The sequence below is a fragment of the Ursus arctos genome, unplaced genomic scaffold, assembly GCF_023065955.2.
Source record: "Ursus arctos isolate Adak ecotype North America unplaced genomic scaffold, UrsArc2.0 scaffold_11, whole genome shotgun sequence".
In the NCBI taxonomy this organism is placed as follows: Eukaryota; Metazoa; Chordata; class Mammalia; order Carnivora; family Ursidae; genus Ursus; species Ursus arctos.
In genome coordinates, this window is record NW_026622775.1 from 39,973,877 (window position 1) to 40,000,801 (window position 26,925).

Here is a 26,925-nt window from a genome sequence, read left to right on the forward strand (position 1 = left end):
AAAGAATTTTTATAATCCATTATTAGAGGATATTATATTTAAATAGATAAAAGAAGGATAGTATGAGATCATATATCGTTAAATGCCAAAATGTTTACGCTGTAATTTCAGTACGATAGTGAAAGAGGGGTATATTATAATATAGTCATTTGTAGTTTAGGGGAAAAATGTGATTTTTACACATTTATAGCTTTCCTAAGTATTATAGTTTTCAAAGGCGGATGAAATTAGATAAAGATGTCTATTTGGAAATGAGGTTGAAGGAATTTTTATGGTAGAAAGAGGTATAATCTAGATGACTAGAATCTAAGCTTTTATGATTATATAGTATATTTTATAACTGTGATATGGAAGCATATGCATGTGCTTTTTTTCATAGTTAAAAGATATGTGCTTTCTAAAAAAAGGCAAATAAGAATACATATAATTCTTATGTCAGTTATCTCCATCTCCAACAATGATTTAATAACATTTTTCTTTCCTTACTGATGAAAAATATTTTTGTATATATTATTAACGAAATACATAAATTTGACTACTCAATAGTCAGTTCTGTCTTTGCAGTATAGAATGTGTGCTGGTCTATACGTGTGTTTTGATAGCTTCTCCCAGCCCATGTCCAAAAAACTCAACCACCACATCACAAAACCACATGCAACCACTGTTGGACAGAGTCCTTTGGGTATTGTTCGGGGTTAGTAGTTCATTTGAAGAAAGAACAAAATCACTCTGAATGGTTTGCAGAGCTTTTTCTCAGGCATGAAATCTGAGTGGTGTGCATGTGGGTATTTTCTGGAAGAACAGGCTGAATATGTTGCGAGAGTGTTCTTCGGAGCAGTCCCAGCGCCCGGGATGATAGGCTAAAGAGAGCAGAGGGCAAGAATGGGGGAAACATCTAGCAATGCCATATGCACGACACAAGCACACATTCTAGTAACTGCAGCCTCTTTTACCTGCTTCTGGCTTTTTGCTAAATTTTGTCCTGCTCTGCTCTTCACTTGGGACTTTAGCTGTGCTCTGAGAGTTAAATAAAAAGATTGGAACGGAAAAATGCAAAAAGGAAGAAAGTAAAGCCTGACAACAGGCAAATGCAGAAACCTCAGAGCTCAAGGAAAGGCACCCTTCTCTGTCTCTCATAAATATGGAGCCATCTCTTTCTTATAGTTTTGTATTGCCCTGGGGACATGCTAGTGCTTTAATACTCTAACATGGGAATAAGAGAGAAAGAGAGTGGAAATATCCAGCTCTTTTGTCTCTGGGTGTATTCGGAAGTATTTTCATTTATAGAATCTTCTGGCATAGTGTTTCCTTCTTAAATGTGGCTCGCTTGACTTGCCTGTGTTTAGATTCTTCAGGCATCTGCTTCAAAAGTATGATTGGATAAGCATCATCCGAGTGAGATGCACTTTTCTCAGAGAAGATACAGCTTCCTTAAGGGAATAGGGCCAGGGATTATAGCCAGGAGAAAGGAGAATAAAAATTTCTAGAAAGAACCCTGGACTGGGAATCAAGAGACGTCCATTTCCACCCAAACTAACATGTAGTTTATGATTTTAGCTAAGATATTTATCTTGTCTGTAATACAGTCTCGCTATCTGCAAAGATGGCATGCGAAGTTCCTTTGAGAACGAACTTAACAGACCTTAGAGAGCATGTTTCTAATTTTGATTTAGAAGCAATTGGCATGTTGAATGTTCCCCTCATACGTTTGAGGACGAATCTGAGAATCCTGGAGCTGGAAGGAGTCTCAAGGAGTCTTGGACTTTTTGAACCTCTGGGATAAACCAAAACACTCTGATTTTCCTCATTATTATCGTTACATCATCTGAATAAAAGACGTTTTCACAGAAATACTATGTTTAAGACAATGAGGGAGTTGAATTAGAACTTGTTTTATTTCTTATCACTTAAAACAGGGCTGCATGCTGAAATGTTACCTCTGAGGACCAGCCTGGTAACCAAAAGTGAGGCGAAGGGGCTGGCTGTAGGATCTACTGGCTGGGGCCTCAGAGATGGGGAACACATACCCTGTGTGTGTGGGGAGGCCAGTCCTGGGTTCTAAAATACCAGATGGGCCGAGTAAAACATGCCTCTCAGTGGCAAAGAGCCATTGTTGGCAGTGGACAATGTCTTACTGAAAACAATAAATTTGGATTATTAGGAATTACATGTCGGGGAATTCACCAATTTGAATTATAAAATATAGTCAGAAGATATACACAAGCTCTTTCCCTCAGGTATGTAATTTGTGTGAGCCTTCTTCAAACAGGCCTTCCTCTTCCTACATACTTTAGTCCTCTTCCATTCTCCTAAAAAATGTTTCCTTTCCTCAGAATGATCAGTTCTAGCCAGTTTTCTGTTCTTATGTCCTCCCATTTTTTTTCAAGATGTGAATGTTGAATGGTTAGCCTCCCACCTCCAACAGAATGTTCCTTCACGATTTTCTAGTGTTTAATTTCACTCCACGCAAAGAACTTGACCTGTAAGTCTAACCTGAATGCTCACTTTAAGCCCCCTTTCTCACATTTTATTGTTTGTAGGTAGGAGGAACAGTTGACCAGTGTCTCCTCCTAATACCCTTCATATTACTCTGTTGAAAAATTGCCGTTTTTTGGGGACACTACAAGTCTGGAAATTTTGTCATGGATTTTGTTTTCCAGTGCACTAATAATTGTCGTGTAATCCCTCTACCCCGAACTCTCTCCAGTCTGTATGCTAAAAAAATAGTGTTTTGAACTGGACCCAGTCCTTCTTGTGGGTTGATCAAACTGCGGAGATATTGGCCCTATTTTTCTGCTTCTCTCGCAAGTTAGCCCCACGCAGCTGGATCAGAGTCACTGTACACTCTATGACCTCAATATCTTTTTTCTCCCTCCTGGCTCTGCGGTAGTGGGACTTCCTTCATATTTTATCCGCATAATTCAGTTTTCATTTGTAAGTGTGCTACCTTGTACTCACACCGAGTAAGCACTATCTTGTGTTTGCTGGGTCATTTCTATCTCTGATTTGTCAAGGTTACTTGGAATTCTATTATTTTTCAGAAAAGCCAGAAACCTTAACTTGGTTTGTAGCTATGAAATGACTGAGAATGCTCTCAATTCCATTATGACAGCCATTGATTAAAAAAAATTCAATCGCATTGGACCCAGGAGTCTGGGTGCTGTTTTATAAGTACCCCAAGTTACATCAGGGCATTTATTTCTGTCCCTGTTAAATAATGGCTTTCCTGTTTCTGGGTGTTTTTAAATTCCACAGACATTGGTATCATAGTTTCTTGCTCAGTTATAGAAACTAGATATGAATGATGAGACTTAGTATCTAGGGGGTTGTGGTTGATGGTAGTGAAGAAAGGAAACCTAATAATTGTTTAATTTATGTGTGTAGCTTTGGTGGCATCATTAGTTTATATTTTTAGTAGCAAGGTAAGAGTAAATAGGGGGACCTGTAGATTGGCTAGAAATGTCTGTTTTGTAGATATTTTTATTCTGTGTTGGACTTTGAGGATGTCTATGCTTTGATTTAAATTTAATGGCCAGTGTCCTATTTAATATATGAATGTAATGAGATGCATTTTTGTTATTGTCATTACAGGTTTCAGAAGATGACAGTGAAATGTGAAGAAGTTACGTTTCTTACGTGATACTTGAAAGTTAGTGATTGCTTGCCAAATTTTCCCGATAATGAAATATGACTTAGAAGCACTGATTTACGAAGGTTTATGATGTCATCGGTTACGACGGAAAACAAACTCCAGCAGGCTGTGAGCCTGCAGGGAGTTGACCCAGAAACATGCATGATTGTGTTTAAAAACCACTGGGCGCAGGTAATGTATGAGTTGCACTTTCTCTGCTGGTCTAGGTAGCTCTGGAGTTCTCTATGCCATTGAACCAAGGGTTTCCTACCTCTGTGACGGGTGACTAGGTTTCTACAAACATGGGGAGCGAGATCCTTGCAGGTAGGAAGAAAAGCAACTTTCTTTCTTTTCTTTCTTTTTTTTGCTTTCCTAGAATATGTATCTGGTTGAAAGCCATGGTTTCCGTAAAAGCAATTAGGGAACATGTATGTTCCTCAGATATTTTTGGAAGAACAGCTGTTGGCTTGAAAGGGACTTTGACATCACATTGCAATAGACTTGACCAGGATTAGACTCTCTCTTTCCCTCCCCCCTGCTGATTTCCATCTAGTCCTTATACTCTAACAGCACTAAAATACACATTTATTAAATATTTATGAAGTGCTGTGCTGAGTACTTCAAAAGCCTTTTGTCATTTACTCTTCTCCACAAGCCGGTAAGGCCATTAGGGTAAGCTTCCTCATTTTACAGATGAGGGAATGGAGGATTAGAGATGTGGAGTAACTCTCTTGAGGTTATATAGATAGTGAGTTTCTTTCTTTTTTCTTTCTTTTTTTTTTTTTTTTTAAAGATTTTATTTATTTATTTGACAGAGAGACAGCCAGCGAGAGAGGGAACACAAGCAGGGGGAGTGGGAGAGGAAGAAGCAGGCTCCTAGCGGAGGAGCCTGATGTGGGGCTCGATCCCAGAACGCCGGGATCACGCCCTAAGCCGAAGGCAGACGCTTAACCGCTGTACCACCCAGGCGCCCCAGATAGTGAGTTTTTAAGCAAGTACACAGTAGACGTTGGTCCCTCGACTTGTGTATTTGACCTCTGTGCTCCACCATTTTTCGGGCTGGTGGTCCCTGTGTAATTTAAGGAAAGAAGATGCCTGGAAGTGTCTGAATTCATTACAAAGCTGATTATAAAAGTTTTTTTTGATTGTTCAGTTTGACTTCTCTGTAACTCTGATCTGCTTGTATAGATAATTACGGGTTGAATGTTCAGAAAATTTATCAGCTCACCACTTTCCTCAGGGAGTTTACAAGTAGTAAAATAAATAAAATTGGCCTTCTTTACTACTTGTCCAACATTACACTCCCTAGGTGAGCTGGTAAGTGGCTATTTATGTGACAGTTTTTTAATGACTACCCAGTTCCTTCCTGTGGCCGGAAACAGCAGAGGGGTTAAAGCACTGAGCCTGCAAATCACAGCAATTATGGGGGACACAGTTTAGATCAAAACCAAAATCAATTCTGCTTCTGGGTCATTTACACTTTGTAGCTTCTTGTCACTAGTATAGAGCTTCCAAGACTTTGTATGCATTTCCCATTCTCTGACTTTTGGCTATTAGAATCTTAATGGGTTTGCTCGGATTTTAAGGGCACATCTGCTTTAGCAAAGGGAGGAAGGTAATTCAGGAGTTTTCCAGATAATTAGAGTAATTATCTTTGACTTTGCACTTTTATAAGTATTTTAACGTGCTGGCTCCAAAGTGGGGTTGTGAACCTTAAGGGATGTGCCCATTAGTCCATTGGGTGTGGGAAGAATATTTTAGAAGGCCTATTTTTATCTTTATCTTTTGAAAATTTCTATCTTGTGTTTATAAAGTACATAATACAGTCACATATTAGTATGTGCACATTTGTTAATGTATCTAATAATTATTTGTGCTCATGTTTTTTTAACTGGTAGGAGTGTGCAGTCAGACGTTTTAGACTGAGAATACTTTCAGCCTCAGTCATTCAATTTGGCTAAAAAGTCCATCATTCTAATATGTATTCTTGGCTCTGGGACCATTTTGTTTATTTGTGTAGAAATACTTTTCGTTGTAAGCGTTCCTGGTGGAGAATCTGTGATGTGATCCATTCAGTATTCTGCACCACTCTTCAAAGACAGGGTGTATCGTCAGCCTCTTGATTTTGTGCGGATGGGTCATTTGCCCTGTCAGATTCCATCCCGGGCAAGCTTACTCCAAAACTGTTGGTAGAGAGTCGTACTTCAGGAGTGTGTAAATACTCTTTCCCACTGGGGAAGGAGTAAGCATTGGTCCCAGAATCCTATTACCCATTTCCATATCCGATATGAATGACTTCAGCCTTATCAAACATTTTGGGTGATCTGGAGCATGGCACCCTTTGTTGAGTACAGAAAAATACTGAGTTGACGGTAAGGATAACTTTGTCAGAGGGAATGGTGTTTAGTTATCAGACACTTCCTTTTGTAAAGTGGGGACACTCTTGGTCTTATTCCTGTTTCAACCATTTCTTTAACTTGCTTATCTCTTTAGACTTGACTTTTCCTTTTAGGTAAGTCTGCAAAGTGCGAGCAGTCTCTGTCTACTTCCAGGAAAGGCTCTTGAGGGCCTTTCGGTTACCTTTGTGAATAAAAATACTGGTTGAAGAAATGCATGTGGATGTCAATACAGTTAGAGTTAAATGGAGGTTTACCAGCCCTAATTATGGATTGGTCACTGTAGGCTGCATGGGTGGGACATAGGGATGTGTCAGCCTTGGTCTGGGCTTTTAAGGAATGTATGCGTTAATTTGGATGACAAGGCAAGATACATTATTAGAAAATGAACAATAATGATTACAGGAATTAAGTCAAAGGAAGGGACTATTATGCATGAAAATGGCTTGGGAAATGGAGGAAGTGAGATTTGGCTTGCTTGACTATAGGAAAGGAAGGTTTGATGATAAAGGAAAAGAACATTTTAGAGAAGGGGTATTGGGAAGGAATGCTCGGTGCTGGCTTTTTTGGTGGTATAAAAAGAAAGGTGAGGAAGTCAGGGCAAAGCGGAGATGCAGGGCTACATGTGAGGTAAGACCTGGGACCTTCAGTTGATAGGAATAAATGATACTCACTGTTTTGGAGGTTCATACATTAGCACTTAGCCGTGGGCCGTGCAGACTTGGGGGGCACATGCTGAACAGTTGAGAAGATTGGGAAACAAACTGAAGTCTGACATTAACTCCTGTGACTCATGGGACGACAGCCCCTGGGTTCCCCTGAGGCAACCCAAGGAAACCTGTAAGGCTGGCAAGAAATGTGGCCGACTCAAAACTGAGTGACAGCATTGTATTTACTCACGTGTCCCATTAGCTGGCAAGCACAATGCTTTTTTTCTATGTTAAATTAGGGAAAATTAAGTCAACAGAAGTCTGTGGTATCCGGAGTTCTTCTGTTTGTTAGGATACTTCAGTACAAATTCAGCATAATTACCATATATTTGACAGGTTCTGTTCCGCTGTTTACTAGTAGCTTCTGTTCCAGACCTTGACTTAAAAAAGCAAACTTTGATGGAGGAGGATATCCGCTTGCCCACCTACACCTTGCAGTCTGCCAGGCACAGCTTGTTAGACAACCAGCCATCATCCAAGGCAGTCTGATTCAGGAGGCTGGCCAGCAGAGAGATCTCCAACGGCCTAGGCGTGCACTTGAGTTTCCAGATTGTTCCCTGTGTCCAGTGATCTCATGACATCCCCAGAAGGGTTCTCTAGTGGACATTCAGGAACAGTTATGTTCCTAACAGCAACCCTGCAGAATCCTATAGCCTGGACTCTGGCCTGTACTTCCCCTTACTTTCTGAGGTGCTATCTCGCACTGTGAAGTTGCCAGAGCAGTGAATCTAAACCCCAGGCCTGCCTGTGTCATTTTTTTAGTTGGACATTTCAGTGGCATCGGGGTACCTATAGGCCACGATGGCACATAGGGCCTTTATTTCACTCCTCGTCTGATTTAGTCTCCAGAAATGCAACATTGCTTGGAGTTCCTAGCCACCCCCACTCCTAGGCAGTGCCTGGCCGGCTATTTCTGGCTTCTCTGCCTTAGGCATTTCCTCCTCTTCCTGCCTGGAATATCCCTCGCCCTGGTTAAATGCCTCTCCTTCTTAAGGACTCATTTGGGACATCATTTCTTCTAGGAAACCTTCTGTGCTCTCTTTTATGTTCCCACTCTGTGCTCCGACAGCATCCTGAGTGTCCTTTCACTATTAGAACAACTGCGTCTTATTAAAATTACATGTACAGTAGCTTCTTCCCAACTTCGTTTCAAACTCCTCATGGTCAGAGACCATTTGTAGTTTACCTACATCTCTCCAGTGCCAAGAATATCGTAAGCCTATTCTAGATGTTCAATAAATTGTTGAACCGAGAGACGGGAAATATACAATTTTAGAAGAGCTAGGTGACTTAGAAAACAGCTTTGAACATACACTAATATTAAAGCATTCTATAGTTTTCTAGTAAGATCTTTGGACTTGCATTTAATGATGAGCGACTTGGTGGAGTGAGTGGTTGTTTAATTTTTCTTGTAGTCTCTAAGAACAGTTTATAGTCTAGTAGACTGCCGTTTTTATCTCTTGCCTTTGTTTCTTTGCTGCTTCTGAATGGAAGAGAGAGCAAGAAGTAAGAAGCATTGGTCCACTGGATAATAAACTGTTCAACTATATTGCCATGTGAATTAACCTGCCCACACACCAGTTTTTTGCAGTGGCAGAGCTTTACTTTGTGAAGCTTCACGCATCTTGCTCTATTCCTTCTGTCCTCTTCTTTTAAGAACTGAAGCAGTATTGGTTACATACTCAATGGTGTCTGTTCTTAGAGGTGATGGGTTAAAAATAAAATAAATTGGGGGGCACCTGGCTGGCTCAATCAGTTAAGCATCCGACTCTTGATTGATTTTGGCTCAGGTCATGATCTCCAGGTCCTGGGATCAAGCCCCACGTTGAGCTCCGCGGCTCAGCGGGGAGTCTGCTTGTCATTCTCTCCCTTTCCCTCTGCCCTTCCCTACCCTTCAAATAAAAATAAATAAATCTTAAAAAATAAAATCTAGTGGAAATGCACATTTCTGTGTACTTCTGGTTGGTCAGTAGCCCAAAGCTTCTCCTCAGCCTCCAAAAATAAGTAGTTACATAATTTTTAAGCCAAGAAAATGTCAGAGCTCAAATAGAGTAACGGTGACAGCGAATGAAGTAAAGCTAGTGGGTCTAGTACCCTTTTTCTTCTTGGTGGGGCTGGGGGTAGGAAAAACAATTAGATTAATTAAGTCAAATGTCTTCCCATAATAATGAAAAATAGATAATATGTTTTAAGTCCAGTATCTTGTGTAGAGCTCCAAGTAGCCTGATTCTATTAAAGAAATATAGAGCCCTGATACATGGAGCTGAGATGTGCATTTCAATCTGCTCCCTGTGAAACCGATTCTCTCGTTCTGTTCATCTTCATTCTTTTGGTCTGTGCCTTGTCATACATTAACTGACAGCTTTAATATAATACTTTTAATATATTTAATAGTAACTTTTAAATAAAGTCTTTGAGAGATGAAAAGTGGGGAAGTATTGGAGAATCTGATCTTCTTAATATCTTAGTCAAGCGATGTTTGTTAATATTTAAAAAATTTATAGCTCAGCTTTTCAAGGAGCTCTGAACGTTACAGTAGAAAGTAAAGCAGAACAAAAGCTGTGTTTCTTTAGAGGGGCGAGGCATTGACTTGTGCTTCTGTTGGACTTTAAAGTGTTGAACCTGTGGAAATGTCAGCAACTCACCCTCTGTATGCTAAGTGGTAAGTCTGTTTTTGCCATGGAATGGAGTATGATTACATAGATCATTACTCTTAAATCCTTTCCCTAATATGTAAATTTAAAAAAACATACCTAAGTGAAGAATTAGTTTATTATGTTATTTCATTGATTGATGCCCCTACCATGTTTCTTCGTTGCAGTGCTAGACCATCTTTGGTCCCAAGGAGGTATGGTGTTACGTATAGCTCCTGCTTTACCCCGTTTTATCCCAGACTTAGACACACCTCAGGACTTCGGGACTGGAGCTGACATGAACCAAATTGTACAAGCACATGTATATTATTAGGCTGTTACCTTAACAGAAAAAGAAATGACTTAGTAGATGTCTCTCGTGGCAGTAGGTATACAAGCAATGTGCCAGATTGAAAGACACGGCTGTTAAGTAATGATTAAGGACTGGATGGAAACTTACTTTTGTTGTAGTTATTTGGTACATTGAGTGGAATTTGGCTTAAAATCGCAGAAGCCTGCCCATCTTCCCTGTGATGGAAAATGTTGCTTAGTAACTTGGTTTTTTCCACGTTGCCACTTTAAATTAACATTCCAAAGGATTTCGAAGGATGGGTTGTGCTCTTGTGACTTTCTTGAAATAACTAGGCTCTAACCAAAGTAGCATAAGTAATCACCTCTTAATACATGCATGTATGTAAGACATAAAACAATATTAAGATGGGTCCACGCTAAGCCGACAGATAAACACTTGTGTTTACTGTGAAGAATAGTCATTTGTTAGCTGAAGGAGTGATTATGTGGCTCTTTCATTCTGAAAGCATTTGAGCTTCCTCTTTAGAAATTTGTGAATATTTGGAATTCAGGCCTATTATTACTGACTGATGGGGACCATCGTTAGAGGTAAGGATAGGAGTGGCTGATATCCTTAATGAAAGAAATATGCTATTTGTTCATCTCACTTCCCCGTAATACCCTTCCTATTTACGGTCAAATGACTTTGAAGTTAGGTTAAAACTTAGCTCTGTTGGTCAGATGATAATTTGTGTACCATCATTCACCCTATTGATTTTTTGTGTATTTGTTTCTTTTTAGAATTGTGATAATTTATGGGAGGATCTATATGTGATCCGGGCTCACGATTCACACGTATATCTACCAGCTTGTATTCGTTAAAGTTTGTGGGCCAACAGATGCCGAGCTATGATCTGTGAAACATTGACAATGCTGTGTCCCATCTTCGCTGGCTTACTTCCTGAGCTTGGGCTTTATCAGGGGCTGATTGCTTTAGTAAATGGCATTGTCAGCCTAAAGAAGTGAGCTTGTAAAGGAAATATTCACACAGTATGTTTTGCTTGCTTTCCCTCTCTTCTGTCCTTGGGCCCCTCCCGCTCCCTTCGTGGGGCTTTTTCCCCTGAACTGAGCCTCCGAGACAGAGTATATAGCCCAGAAGCCAGGGCTGGGAGACCTGGGGCAAGGTTGAGAGCCGAAGATAAGGATACTCAGGGGAGTGTGCTTGGCCTGGGGATGCCACTGGGAGCAGCACAGGACCATGGATCAGGACTTGAAGGTCAGAGTAGATCAACACGTGACCGTAGGCGGCAGGCAGAGGTCAGCACACAGGAATCTTGGCGCTTGGTGGAAGTGATGTGAGAAGACAGCAGTAAAGGACAGAATAAGGAAAAGTCCAGTCATATCAGGAATCTGTCTACAGAAATGGAGAGAACTGTGACACCATCTGGGCAGCAAACTTGGGACATCAGACGTTCTTTGGTGTTTCAGTGCAGTTGTGTTCTAGCCAAGAAGCTTCTTAGACGTTCCCCATCAGGTTAGGACCCAGGCCCTGGCTATGGGCCCCAAGAGCCCACTCGTAAAAGCAGGTCGTGGGTGTGTGTGCCGGGAAGGGAAAAGGAGGTGGCCCTGGGTGGGTCCTGACACCTGAGGAGAGAGGTAAAGGACATGTGTCCGCATAGGCATAATTAGCGCTTTGCTGAGCATTGTGGATTCCGTGACTCACAAGCCTTGGTGCAACACACCCTCTTCCAGGCAGTGAAACCACCCAGCCAGGGCGGGAAACGAGTGAGGGCTCCTAATAAGTCTGCTCCATTCCAGATGACCAACAAACCTTACATCTGTATGGGTTATTATAGGTCTGCTCTCCCGTTTCTCTGCCCAGTAACCCAGAAGGCAGTGTAGAGGCGCTTATGCTGTAAAGATGCTTCAATTCTGAAGTGGCTCCATTGTTTGCATTCTGTATAGAAACCTCAGTTCTCGCGCACCTGGGTGGCTCAGTCAGTTAAGCATCTGCCTTCGGTTCAGGTCATGATCCCGGAGTCCTGGGATTGAGCCCTGCATTGGGCTTCTTGCTCAGTGGGGAGCCTGCTTCTCCCTCCCTCTGCTCCTCCCCCTGCTTGTGCTTTCTCTCTTTGTCAAATAAGTAAATAAAATAAAAAAACAAAAAACCAAAAAAACCTCAGTTCTCTTTTTTTAAGGTTTTTCATAAAAAAAAAGTAGATCTCTTTGCAAAGGAATACAGTGGAATAAATAATATAAATGATGATTAATCTATGAGATGCATGTACTTTGTGCCCATGTAAACAGTTCTGCCGTATATTATTTACACACATTTAGATATGTAAGAAATACTTAACATGCATGCATGTAGTCTAAGTACATATACACATGTATAAATTTATATTGCTTAGGAATTTCTGAGAATTAGGAGATTTCAATTATGAATTGTTTTTAACTCAGTGTTTTGGGCCCTTTTAAAAGATATTAGTACAAGCTTACTTTGTCTATTTTTATTTTTATTTATATTATGAAATTAGATCAATCTACAGGGGAGAAAAACTCATTAACTTTAAAAACACATTTAATGTCTTTTCAGACTCACTTCTGATCATGTGTCTAATTGTCAGTATATTTAGTTTTTAACTTAAATTATTTCATATATATATTTGCATGTAGTGATTTGATTCACTTAGTGTTTATTTTTAATAGCTTTATTGTATGGTGATGTAACATTTTAACTATGATTCTTTTATTGTTGACTGGGTCAATGATATTTTAATTTTTCATTACTGAAAATATCATCGGCATGAAACTTTCTTAACAAGTTATTTTTGGATTGTTTCCTTGGGGCATTTTCCCCAAAGTGATATTACCAAGTCAAAGGGCAGGAACAATTTTATAGTTTCGGTTACATATTGCCAAATTGTTTTCCAGAAAGATTGAGCTAATTTGCCCCACCACTAACAGTGTATAAAGCACAGTTTCAATTTTAGACAGTCTGGACAGTCTGAGCACACATGAGAAGTATCGTTACATTTCTACCCCGAGGCCTACCTGTATAGATGGCTCTCATAAGTAAACTCAATATGTGGACTTGGAAATTATGGAACTGATAAAGTGTGTGGCTAATTTATTCTTCAGAATGTGGAGCCTTGAAGTTAGAGCTTTTGGGGATGGAGAACATGCGTGTTGTGGTGGAGGCCCCTTCTGGACAAGTGCAGTACTGTGGTCCCATGCCCTGAGAAGTGTCAAGGCCAGAGCAGAGGAAAAGGACAGCCAGGCCCCTGCGTTTCTGCCAGTGAGGTCGTCAGGCCTCCGAGGAGTTCTGGAGGACTTCTGGCAGGTTGGGGGGGGGAGCTGCGGAGGGGTGAATTCTGGAGTCTGGCATGCAGCAAAGGAGAGGGCATGTCCAGTGGATACACTGGGGCCACCAGTCACTGAGCCATGTCCCACCCGGGTAGCTGCTAACTGAAGGCCTTTCTCATTGGAAATGTCAACTCGGGTGTTGGAGTGATTTTTTCCTTTGTGACAGCATTATTAATTTTATAATGGAAGTTGATAGAGATGACAGATTCTGTGGAAATCTATTCCTTCTGTAAGGATACACTTGCCTGGTCTGTAAAGGCTCCTTTGCCTTGTTTCTGCCAGGGGAAAATCGTAGACCTTTTGCAGAGAGATAAATTTTTCTCATTGCTCATGCATGCTGACACAGCACTGTACCTTTGCCGCCTTCCCCAGTGACTTGCAAAAATTCTGTAACCTAAATATAGGACATGTAACAGCGCGTTACAGAACTGGGCCGGGAGGGTACTGCGAAAGACAAACGTAATCCCTGTAGCATGCAGGTCAGGAAGGAAGAAAGGAACAAACATCGAGTCATTGGTAAGGTTTTGGGTCATCTAAAAATTATGTGTATACATTTTAAAGGAAGTAAATTGAATGGATATTATCCTAGAAATTCCAGGTCATACGGTGATGTGGGAGTCGAGATAAAAAAATTCTTTTAATTTTTAGGTCGGAGGTAGAAGTAAGTCTTGATGGACAGAGAGAGGTAGGAAGCATTCAGTAGCCAGCAGTGGTAAGGGGGAGGAACACCAGGGCTGTCACGTGACCTAATTGGGGCTTTATTTATATTTTACCCTCAATTGATTTTTTTTCTTTTGGTGGTAAAACCCATCTAACAAAGATTGCCGTCTTAACCGTTCTTAACTGTACAGTTCAATGGCATTGACTACATTCACAGTGTTGTGCAGCCATCACCACTGTTTCCAAAACTTTTTTATCACCTCCAACAGAAACTTGCTATGTTAGGGATTTACTTTGTAATTGGTCATCTCAGAACTTTTTCTGGTTTAAAAAAATGCAGAGTTCACAACCTTCATTTTTTTTTTTCTTCCAGTTTCAGCATATGCCATAGGCTAGGGTTGATTCTGCTAGGTGTGTATCCCTCGTTCGTCGGTTTCCTTTCCTCCATCCTAACCTTGCATGCGTGGTGGAAGAGGGTGGCCATCCTCTTGGGAGGGGCGGGGGATGTTGTTCTGTCAAAGGCATGTGAAGAGCTGTGTCCCCCTGTTGGAACCTCCGAATCAACTCTGTTTATAGAAGAACACAGGCAGTCTTACTTATTTAATGTATTTAAATACTAAAAAGCAAATGTATATTCTTGACAGCTTAGAAAAAAATTGAGAGCTTGTCATCCCTTTGAACACAAAAATGATTATTTTTCCGTATTTCTTTTTGATCTTCCTTCATGTACATGTTTTTGACATAGTTGATAATGATGGATCTAACTATATATAAATAACTTACTTTTCATCTATTATATCACCCACAGGTTTTCAGTTTGCTCAGTGGTTTTCATAATAACAGGCTTATGAACGGATGTAGCTTAATTTTTTTAACCGTACGATCTTCTTTGACATTTAGGTTGCCTATATTTGTAACTATTATAAATGAACATCTTCAAACACATGCTTTCTGTAGTTTCACTGCTTCATTTTATTCTCGTGAGAGAGAGAGACAGTGTTCATATTTATCTTTTTTAAAAGATTTTACTTATTTATTTGAAAGAGAGAGAGCATGAGCAGGGGGAGTGGCAGAAGAGGCAGAGGGAGAAGCAGACTCCCTGCCGAGCAGGGGGCCCAGCATGGAACTCGATCCCAGGACCGAGATCATGACCTGAGCCAAAGTCAGATGCTTAACCGACTGAGCCACCCAGGCACCCTTCATATTTATCTTATTGTGGGCCATGGCTCCTACCTCTTCCATGAAGATACGGCACAATCAGTGGTGGTGTGTTTTTGTAAATATGGCAAACATGAGATGGATGATATGTTTGAATTGGTTACAGGTTGTGAAGATCTTAGAGAAGCATGACCCCTTGAAGAACACCCAGGCGAAATACGGATCCATCCCTCCAGATGAGGCCAGTGCTGTACAGAATTATGTAGAACACATGCTCTTCTTGCTGATCGAAGAGCAAGCCAAGGATGCTGCGATGGGGCCAATTCTGGAATTTGTGGTCTCTGAGAACATCATGGAGAAGCTCTTCCTTTGGAGCTTGCGGAGGGAGTTTACTGACGAGACTAAACTCGAGCAGCTCAGGATGTATGAGATGTTGGTGACTCAGTCACACCAGCCTCTGCTGCACCACAAGCCCATCCTGAAGCCCCTGATGATGTTGCTGAGCTCTTGTTCGGGAACCACCACCCCTGCTGTGGAGGGGAAGCTGGTTGTCCTGCTCAATCAGCTTTGTTCCATCCTTGCCAAAGATCCATCTATTCTGGAACTCTTCTTCCACACTAGTGAGGACCAAGGGGCCGCCAATTTCCTCATCTTCTCCCTTCTGATTCCCTTCATTCACCGAGAGGGGACAGTAGGTCAGCAGGCCCGGGATGCTTTGCTCTTCATCATGTCTCTCTCTGCCGAGAACAGCATGGTGGCCCATCATATCGTGGAGAACACCTACTTTTGTCCAGTAAGTCCCTCTTATTGGTGTGCTTTCCACCCACTCCTCTTTTCCTCTCGTGCGCTACTGGTAAATACTTTTTCTATTCCTTTCTTTTCAACAAGTTGTCCTTGGCACCTTCTAAGGAAAGAGGTTGGGAGGAAATCTTGTGAAGGGAGCAGAGGAATCTTACGTTGAGATGCTGTTTGGCTGAGCATTGTCAGCTCAAGATAAGCCAGCAGAGGAAACTAAATGTGTTACCATTTCTCGTGTCATTTCTGTTGGGTTAGGAACGATTTTAGCTTTTTTCTGCGAGCGTATCCTGAGTGATCGGTGAAACCTGCACTTTCTCTTTTCTTGCTTTTTAAGTCAATTTCCCGCCCTAGAATCATGGCGTGTGGCGAGCCTACTCAGCTGCCTTCACAAATTAATTTGTTTCTCAGCAAGATAATGACCATAATTGTAGATACAAAGCACCGGTTTAATTTTAAAAAATAAATACGTATTTACAGTTCGAGGGAGCAGGAAATGTGCTGCTCTGCACAGTTCCCTGATCACCGGAGCGGCGAGAAGGAAGTGGGAGGTCCTTGGCAGGTGTTGCTGTGCCACTGGCCCAACCACAGTCCCGGGTCCGGGAAGGAGCGGGAGTGCTCTGGGGCTCTGAAGACACTTTAGGGCTCTGATTGTTTTTTTGTGTCGGTGTTGTCTTTGGAAGGGGGTTTGAATGCCAGATTTATATCTTCTGGTTTGTCAGAGATGTCGGGCAACAGCTCTTTTTATGCACCCTGCTCACTGAACACGTCTCGTCTATTTCCATTGTTCTTTTTCCCATCACCTCGTTACACTTCTTGATGAATTCTGTTGTCTTGAGCATGCCTGATTCTGCTGGCTTAGTAAGACCATTAATGAGTGTATTGGAACAGGCCCGGCAAACTGCCGTAAGTAGATTAGATTCATTATTAACGAACGCTGTATGGGTAGTTCTTGACCAGGGGAGAGGCCAGTTAGGAACATCTGTGGGGCGTGCTTTGTCATCCCAGGGGCATGAGGTGGCCGGGGGCGGTGGGGGGCAGGTCAGCTGGCGTTTAGTATGCAGGGGCCAGGGATGCTTCCTGTCAGGTAGTTTGTGGAACAGGCTTGCACAGTGAAGAACGGACTTGCCCAAGATGCTCGTAGCAACCCTAGTGAATGATGCACTGTGTTTTGCTTTGAGGTTCCAAAGCGGTCATCTTCTTTATGCTACTAAATTCTTATTTTTACTGGTGAATATTTATTTTGGGACAAACAAATGGGTAAAAATTTTGAAAACTAGAACTTCAGTTAAGAAATTCCAGGGTCCGTGTGTCTCTTCTGGGTTCTGACGAGTAGAATTAGAAATTGTACAAAGATTGATAGTCAGATGGGAGGTAAAGAGCCGATTCCCTTCGTGTGTGCCAACGTAGTAAATCTCCCTTCCCTATTGCCTTCAATAGTGTGGTTTCTTACGGATTCTTTGTAAAGAATATGTCATGGGTAAAAATGGGAATTCTCACCTGAATCTGAGCATCTTTGGAGGTCATTGCTGTATTACTCTTCTATTTCTGCCATAACAAATTACCGAGAACTGCTGGCTTTAAACAAGACAGATTCCTTATCTTACAGTAGTATCATCTTACTGCAGCTTAGAAGTCCAGCAGGTCTCACTGGGCTAAAATCGAGATGTCGGCAGGGCCGTGCTCCTTTTTGGAGGCTCTCCTTGCCTACTCCGGCTTCTAGAGGCTTCCCGCATTCCTAGGCTCATGGCCTCTTCCTCCCCTTCCACTGTCAGCAGTATGACATCTCTCTGACTATCCCCCCGACTCTGCTCTTCTACCCCCCTCTTCCACTTTTAAGGACCCTTGTGATTACATTGGGTTTAGCTGGATCATCTGGGATAATCTCCTTATGTAACGATCAGCTGACAGGCAGCTTTAATTCCCCTTCGCCGTGTAACCTAATATATTCACAGGTTCAGGGATTAGGAGCAGGAGCAGACAGCGTGGGTGCGTGGGGAGGTGGGGGGGCATTAGTCTGCCTACCACATCTGCTAGATCCACTTCAGAGAGCTCTTGAAGAAACGGAGCCATAACACAGTAGAATCAGAATTCTTTTAGGAGTTTAATCTCACGTGTACAATGGGTGAGTTTGCTCAGGGCTGCCTTGGAGGTGCTTAGGACATCAGGGTTATATTAGGGTCTAGAAACAAGAGTGATAGGGATGAGAATGGAAGCAGGGTCTGGATAGGAACAATGCTATGGAGGCAGAAGCTTACTGAAAATAGTTCTGTGAGGGAGCAGCTATACAGAGGGCTTGTTCGAATTGTTTTGGGTAGTTTTGTTAAAGGAGCACAGGTATCAAAACAAATCACCAAAATATTTAGGTGGTTCTCCTGATCAGTGTGCAAAAGGCAATTAAAAAAAAGATACCATTTATAAAAGCAACACAATTCTAAGGTATCTTGAATAAATCTAACAAATATATGAAAGGCCTTTATAGAGAAAATTAGAAAACTTTATTGAAGGGCAAAAAAGCAACCTAAATGAATGGAAAGCTATTTAGTTTGTAAGTATCGTGTAGGTGACACTTTCCTGCAAATCACTCCATAAAGTTAATGCCATTTATGTTTTACAACTTTTTATTATGAAAAAAAGTAAAATACAGAAAACTTGGAAGACTGAAATGAGCACCACATACACACCACTTACATTCAAAATTGTTACTATTTTGTTCATTATCTATGCTTTTTGGTTGTGCTGTACTATTTGAAATGACGATCTAGGCATTTGGAATTAAGTTATAGACATCAAGTACTTTAGTATGTCTCTCCTGCAAATAAGAGCACTCTCCTGCATAACCACAGTACCATTATTACACCTAAGAAAGTTATACAGTAATTCCATAATATGACCTAATATCTAGTTTCTCAATTATGCCCCAAATGATTTTCATAGTTTTTTTTTTTTTCAAACTCGAGTCCAATACAAGGTACATTTCTGACCGTTTTATCTCTAAGTCACTATTGATCTATAACAGCCTGCCACTTTTTTCCTCCCTGACACTGACTTTTTAACGGAACAGCCATTGTTTTGTCAAATGGCCCACATACTCTGGGTTTGCTTCTAAAGCAGTTTTACTTGTCCCTATCCCCTGTATGTCCTGCAAGTTGGAAGTTAGGTCTCAGTGCTTGATTAAATTCAGGTTAAGTTTGTAAGAACACTTCACAGGCGATGTGGTACACTTCTTACTGCATTATATCAAGAAGCATGTGCTAGGCTGTCTCACTTTTGTGATGCTGCATTTGATCACTTGATTGGTTAAGGTGACGATCACTGTCTCTCTCCATGTGAAAGTAACACTTCCCCTTTGCAATTGTAAGCTGTAATTTGTGAGGTGTTACTGTGACTTAAATCAAAATCCCAATAGGGTTCTTCATGAAACATGACAAATCAATGCTAAATATCATATAAATATGTGTAAAAGACCAGGAATAACAGATAATTATGAATAATGGTAACAGTAATGTATTTGTTGAGAACTTACTGTATGCCAGATACTCTTCTTAGTGCTTTACATGTATTAAATCATCTCATCCTCACAACTGTGATATAGATAAAGAAGTTGAGGCACAGTGACATTAAGTAAATCTATAGAAGGCCACGTGGCTAGTAAGAGACAAAGTCAGAATCTGAACGTGGGCAGCCTGGCTCAAGGACCCATGTGCGTAACCACCACTTTGTACATGGGTAATAAAATATCAAGACATCCTATAATGCATGAACCATAAAGAAAAGACTGGAATTAAACAGATTGGGAGAAGATATTTGCAACACATATAGCTACAAATGGTTGGTACCCAAAGTACACAAAAATATTTGTAATGCTACCAATTAATAAGAAAATGATGAAGCAACCTATTAGAAAACTGGGCAAAGGATATGAATGGGCAGTTCCTAGAAGACGCCCAAAGCCAATAAACACACAAAAATAGGCTCATCTTCGCTAGCGTCAGGGAAAGTGCAGATTGAACCCGCAATGAGACGCCAGGTAATGCTCATCGGGGTGGCTCACTGTTGGGTATCCGATAACACCAAATGTTGTTAAGGGGGAGGAAAAACAGGAACTCTTGAGAATATAAAGTGTTAGGATAACTCAGAAAAGCTATGGCAATATTTAATAAGATGGGATACTTGCATACCACGTGACCCTGCATTTTCACTTCTAGATACCCGCTCTAGGGAAATCTGGCACGTGGATATAGGCAAAAGATATTCAATAGAATAGCGATTTGAGGAAGGCCAAAATAGAAATATATTAAGGGAAAAATAAATGAACTGGATTATTCTATATCAATGGAATATGACTCAGGATTCAAGATGAATAAGTTACATGGGTTAGCATGTCTCCATGTGTGAACACCAATAATCTAAAAACATGTTGAACAGAAAAAGTAGCAAAAGGTTTCATACAGTATGTTAGTATTATATAAATTTACACATAGTTTTAACTCACAGAATCTTAGTGTGTACTGGTTTTTTAGATACCTATGTATACAGCTAAAGTACAAAACCAAGCACAGGAAAGGCCAAAATTGTGGTTACTTTTGGGGATGAAGGAAGGAGAAGAGGTGGTAATGGGGTTGGAGTAGGGTTCAGTTCTATTTGTAATGTGCTTTTTTTGGGGAAAAATAGAGTGCTCCAAAGAAATTGTGGCAAACTACTAAAATTTGTTAAATCTCGGGGAAGGTTTTCTGTTTTGTTTTATATGTTTGTAGTGTTTCATACTTCAAAATGTAAATATAGTAGGAGCAGAATGGAGCATGTTTTCAATGTTAGGATATGCACTTATTATGTGTTATAAGCAGATGTCACTGAGTAATTGTTGCTTTTATAAAAACGTGTTTTAGGGGCATCTGGGAGGCCCAGTCAGTTAAGCACGCGACTCTTGATCTCAGCTCAGGTCTTAATCTCAGAGTCGTGAGTTCAGGCCTGTTCGTTGGGTTCCATGCTGGGTGTGGAACCTACTTGAAAACAAACAAAAACAAACAAATAAACAAAAACACATGTGTTGTTTTTTTTTTTAAAGATTTTATTTATTTATTCGACAGAGATAGAGACAGCCAGCGAGAGAGGGAACATAAGCAGGGGGAGTGGGAGAGGAAGAAGCAGGCTCATAGTGGAGGAGCCTGATGTGGGGCTCGATCCCATAACGCCGGGATCACGCCCTGAGCTGAAGGCAGACGCTTAACCGCTGTACCACCCAGGCGCCCCCAAAAACACATGTTTTAAAACACCATACAGTTCATTAAAATTGGAGGGAAGACAACATCTCCAGCTGACCTTATTTGCTAGAATGGAACACAGAGCTTCGTTGTGGTAAGATGCCCCTCAGGATAGATCCCATAATCTCATTTGTACCGTTTTCTATAATTACATCTGACAACATAATTAAAAAAAAAGAACTCTTTATGTTGAAGATAAAAGCATACTCTGTTAGTTATCCGGCTAAGGACCACAATTGACAAAAAGCTTTCTCTAATTAGTGTGGTTGTCAAAGTGTGTTAGCATCAGGTTTTGGGAAGAGTAATGACTCTTTCAGGAAACTGGACCACTTTTGGAAACAACTTCTGTTGTTGTAGTTGATAGGAAGGGCTTGTTCAGCTGCCTCTACGGTCAAGACGTGCTCTCCCAAGAAAAGGAGGAGATTGAGAATACTCTGGGGAACAATTTAGTGCCCACAAATGATTGGCAACTATATGTGACCCTATCACTTTGGATTTTTCTGGCCAAATATTGATGATTATGCCCTCGTCACTTGTTACATATTGGCAAAAGTAGAAAGCAGCCTATATGTAAACCAAGAAATGCGAATTGAAGTAAACACCCTGTAGGTGCACAGCCGCTGATGGAGAGTTATTTATCCCACACCCCAAGTTTATGAGGTTTTTTCCTTTTGGCAAGTGCATCAAATGATCCCCACCAGCTGTTTTGCCGCTAGCTTCAGACTAAAGCCATCTGCTGAAAATCTTTTCCTTTTGCTAAAATTAACCGGGTACCATTGATGTTTCAGGTTAAAGATGGACCTCCCCTGAATTGTTCAGCCCTCCGTGCATGTCCTCTTTCCTCCCTCCCCTGGAAACACTGATGGGCGTAAGCCGTGATGCCCGGCTCAGCACATGCGTTATTTTCTTTAGTTCTTGCATCAGCTCACAGGAGAAACTGAGCCCCAGAAACCTCTGTGAATGGCAGAGTTGGGTTCAAAACCCCGTAAGTCTGATGCTAAAATCCACGGTCTCAACAAGTACCGTACTCATCTGCTGTCAGAGAAGTGGTTTTAAACTGTTGTTACCCTTATGCTGTTAGATAGTGATTAGTTTTCTTTTGAGGAGACCCTTGAGAGAAGAGAAGTTGGAAATCTTGAGTTAATACTTAATGGGCTGGGACTAAATATAACGTTTAACAATTACTTCTTTTTATGGTCAGGATCAATAAAAGGGTAAAATAGTGGATAGAAATTTTATTTTATTATTTATTTATTTATTTTTAAAAATTTATTTGAGACAGAGCCCACACAAGCGGGGGGAGCGGCAGAGAGAGAGGGAGAACCAGGCTTCCCACTGAGCAAGGAGCCCAGTGCGGGACTCGATCCCAGGACCCTGATCCTGACCTAAGCTGAAGGCAGATGCTTCACTGACTGAGCCACCCAGGCGCCCCATAGACATTTTATTTTTAACTAGCTGTTGAGTGTCCTTCTATTTTGAAAATATTCAGTTAAAAATGAAATTTAAAAGTAAATAGTTTGTGCCGTCAAACTGCTGGGAAAATGATCCACAAACCTGGTATTGCCTGTCCCTTTCCCTGGTCCCTTGCCCACAGCACCCTCTGTGTCCCTCTGTGCGGCAGTGGTCTTTGCGGTTGTCGCTGTTCCTGTAGCAGCTGCTTCCTCCAGCTCACCTGCTCTGGCTTGTTCTCTGCTCTGTCCCCAGCACCAGCCGTACAGAGTGCCTGGACTACGGGTGGTGTTCTAGAAATATTTGTGGGTTGGGTGAATGAATCTGAACTCTGAGCAAAGTCTTGGAAAGGAAGATAATAAATATTTAGCAGTGAAGATTTGGAATCTTGTTCTTGAAACTACGTAACAGTCTTCTTTCTGCAGACTCTTTTCTGCCCTGTTTCTCTGCCGTTCTGACAAAGACAGCACAGGCCTCCACGAGCTCCACTTTCTGGAGGCAAGAGCTGGCGGGACTCCGTGGCTGGCTGTCCCATGGCACTGTCCCTCTGCACAGGCCGGCTTCCCCTTGCATCTCAGCCCCTTCCTTTTTTTTCCCCGAATAAATGCTCTTTTAAAAAAGTGAATATAGGTATGTGTTATTTTTAATTACTGTCAGTGATGTATGTAATTTGAAAATTAATGTTGCTGTAATTATATTGATATACCGAATAGTGATTCCCAGCTTTTTAGTCAGACAAATTAAGCCTGTCTTTCTGAATTCATCTTCAAAGCCTCAGAGTGGTTAAGGAATCAGGAGTATGCAGAATTAAAGCCTTTGTACTGCGGTTAATTTAGCATGAGTTAGCAAATGTAATTGATTTTTAAAATGTGACATCAAGATTAGATTTCCCTGCCAGGAGAACTCTCGGTCTGTGTTCTCTCTTGCCAGAGGCTCCAAATTTATAACCGGCAAGTCACTGGGGTCACATTCAAAACTAGAATTAAAATGATTTGTTTGGGTATGTTGACAAGGAGTTAAATACTTTAAACAGAGGATATTCTTCTTTGGGACCACAGATGCCTCGATTGAAAAGGAGATCAGTGCACCATCTTGTTTACTGTTCATTTCCTGTTCTTTAACATAGTATCTGGCCTGAAGGTGTTCGGTTTGTTTTGAGCAAGTGAATGAATGCATGAATAAGGGTCAGTAGCAAACACAGAAATGCATGCAATCTTTGGCTTTCTCCCGTATTGAAAAGGTTCGTCTGTTTTTCTCATGGCCCCTCCTACTCCTCTGGGGGTTTCTATTCCATACCCCCCCCCCCCCCCATGGCATCAGCCAGTTTCTCTGCACGAAGAGCTCCAGATTCTCTGTCTCCAGGCCTGTCCTCTGCTGTGGAGCTGCATGTGTTACCCATGGCAAGGGCTGCTCGTATCGGGTGCTCAGCATACCCGGCTGGACAGACCGTCCATACCCCCAGTGTGGACTAGATGAGCAAGTCAGACCAGGTGAGCCGGAGAAGATGGCCTACAAACTAATAAATGCAAGAAAGAGCCCTGCTGCACAGAGGGGCACAGAGGGTGTTGCGGGCACAGGACCAGGGAATAGGAGAGGCAACAGTGAGTTTGCAGAGAATTTGTCCAAGTTCAACTGCCTGTTGCCACACTTCTGACTTTCTGTTTCTGATGCCAAACACCGGATTATTTTGTTTCATCTCATCTGTCCGAGTCTCTCTTCCCTCCTCTGTCTAGTCTCTATGGCTTGAGGTACCACCTACATAAGGATGGCCCCAGATCTCCACCCCTGGTCCAGATCCCTCTCCTAAGCATCAGGCACACGTCTGTCTAGGGGGCTCCCCACTGCTGTGTCCCTCAAGCTCTTTTCCCTGGCCTACAAAACCCTGCGGGGTCGGACACCTGCTTACCCTGGCTGGCACTTTCTCCCTCTGCTCCTGTATTCCACTAATCCCACACTTCCCTTAGCTCCTGGAAGAGGCCATCTTTTCTTCCTCCTTGGAGCTTTTGTACATCCTCCGCGTGGAACAGTCCTCCTTCTAGACTCTTTTTGGGCTCACTCCTATGTATTCTTCAGCAGCGTGGACATCACTTCAGAGAACATTTCCTGCTCCCAACGCCCCAGGTCTGGGGTAAGGGCCTTTTGTATATCCACAGCACCGTTATTTTTTCTGTTATGTGTTCTGAGTATTTATTGCACTATTGTGATTGGTCTGTTCATCTCTTACTAGACTGTGAGATCAATGACTAGTTCGCCCTTTCTTTTCTGGGCCTGACTCAGGATTGCATGTTTCCTTGAGTGTTTCAGTCTGATTTGAGTTCCCCATAACCTTAGGGTTTACCGTGCAGCAATGCCTTTTATAGATGACTGACTCGCCTCCATTCTGTGCATCTCCTGCCCGTTCTTGGCATGGCTTCCAGTCGGGGTCTCGCAGGTGCTGTTTGGCTGATGCCACTTCCCAGTTGGGAGGCCTCTGGTACCGTGAGATTCATTGTTTTCCTTGGTCTTACACTCTGCAAGGTAAAATCAACAGGTACCCAGTGAAAAGTGTGTTTCTTTCCTACATTTCTATCTCTGTTAAAGGCATCACCATTTTCTTAAGGACCAAGCTGGACAACCTGACAGATTCGAGGTCTCATTCACCCTCTCTTACTCAGCCCCAATGCTGGAAGTTTCGTGTTAGCACTGAGGGAGGAAGTAAACCCCACGGGCTTCGGCTTCAGACTGGATCGACAGAGGCCTCGCTAGGGCACCCTCACGGACACCTCACCCGTGATGCTCGACTTCATGTCCTTCTCTCTGGTTTTATCACCGATGCTTCAGCTTAGACCCCACCTTAGCTCTGTTTGCACAGTCGTCATCACATCTGACCCACAACCCCCACTTCTTGCGGCTATAATTTGTCCAGATCAGATGAAGGTGCTAGATTTCTAGACTGTAAACATGCGTAGATTGGTCGTGACTTTTAACAAGTCTGCAGGCATCTTTATCATAAAGCGGCCGGTGGTTCTTACCTGTGAGCTCCTCCAGCTCGGGCTGCCTCCGTCGGGGGCTCCCTCCCAGGCCTTCCCTGGATTTGCACACAGCGTGTTGTACCGTCATGCGTGGTTTATGGGTCTGCCTCTCTCCCGAACGCCTTGGGGGCAGAATCCTGTTGTCTTCCTCTCTGCCTGTGTCTCCCTCACTCCCCGCACCCCCACCCAGCATATGCGTGCAGGGCACAGAAGAGATACAAGAGTATCAGCTGTGCGCCTAGGAGCCGGATCCCTCTGGTGCTGCTGTGTCCTCGGCTGGAGCTGTCCTGCCCAGTCCCGCCTGCTGAGTCCTTCCTAGCTAGCTGGTGTTTGCCATATTTGAATACCTCGCTGCTTAGAGCGCAGTCTTTGGACCAGTGGCATGGGCATATCCCCTGGCAGCTGTTGGTTGCAGGCTAATGAGAACTTTGGCAAAGGGCTTATTTGTATTTCTGAACACAGGTCCTTGCAACCGGGCTCAGTGGTCTCTACTCTTCCCTGCCTACAAAGCTTGAAGAGAAGGGCGAGGAATGGCACTGCCTTCTGAAGGACGACTGGCTCCTGCTCCCTGCTCTCGTCCAGTTCATGAACTCCCTGGAGTTTTGCAACGCCGTAATCCAGGTACTGGAGTGCCACGAAGGGGCCCTTTGTCCTGGTCCATTCAGAATCCAAGCATTGTAAAAGATTAGTTTATTAGCATTCCTTTTAAAAATGTCAATGTCTGTGGAATTATTGGTGCTTTCTTTTAAGCATCCTGAATGTCCTTGGATGAACAAAAATGTTAAGTTTACAGGTTTCGGGGAAGTTTTAATTGAGAAGAAAATGAGTGGATTTTCTTTCTCCTCCTTATAAAAAGTGTTAATTCTGTTTTGATTATCCACTTAACCATCAAAAGTAAGTTCAATGCTTGACTCATTAAATAGATATTTTTAGGCTTCTAAGTACACCAAATTATACCACTCTTACTTCAAGGTCTTCTTGGGAGTATACAAAGGAAAACACTTTATTTTGCTTAATGGTGCATACTACATAAAGAATATTGTTATCCCAATTGAATTTAGACGAAGTTTAAGCATCTTCTTAGCAGCACAAATTAAATCTGTGCTTTGAAATTGGTCTGCTTCGGGGAAAAAAAAACAACCACTGAACTCTGGTATATTGGGCTTCTTTATTAGATTTTTACCTTCAGATTTCTTGTTACTGTTTTCAATAAAAATCAGATTTTATATATATTTAAGGATGTAGGGGTTTTTCATAAAAAATGTTTTATTTCTATTCAACATACATATTACCTTCATATTGGATTTATTAAGAAATCAAATTTTCTTTATGTTGATTGTAAGGTGAAAAATGTTAGTTATCATCTGTTTATCTACCAAATAAAGAAATAGCTTCTGGAAGAAAATGCAGGTAAATTACTTTGGTTCCTATCTCGTTTTTATTGCTAAGTCAAAGGAAGTTTTATTTATATATAAGATAAATGGATTATGTCTTAAGGTTTTTTTTTCCCCTTTAATATTACAGTCTATCAACATTTCTTGCAGAAGTATGTGGAAATAAA

General features: G+C 41.8%; 1 protein-coding gene across 9 annotated transcripts in view; it reads left to right on the top strand.

Moving 5' to 3' along the window:
• The window catches only part of FHIP1A (FHF complex subunit HOOK interacting protein 1A), a 241,752-nt gene that overhangs the window by 146,817 nt on the left and 68,010 nt on the right, over window positions 1-26,925 (top strand). For 8 of the 9 annotated variants that reach the window (XM_026499469.4, XM_057310119.1, XM_026499468.4 and 5 more), the window contains 3 exons: window positions 3,592-3,823; window positions 15,012-15,638; window positions 25,827-25,985. In XM_026499469.4, the coding sequence (XP_026355254.2) occupies window positions 3,719-3,823; window positions 15,012-15,638; window positions 25,827-25,985 (891 nt within the window). In that variant the 5' untranslated portion in view covers window positions 3,592-3,718. Of the gene's footprint in view, window positions 1-3,591; window positions 3,824-3,852; window positions 3,956-15,011; window positions 15,639-25,826; window positions 25,986-26,925 lie in introns of those variants that run through there. The other variant, XM_044384362.3, reaches the window with a different exon arrangement.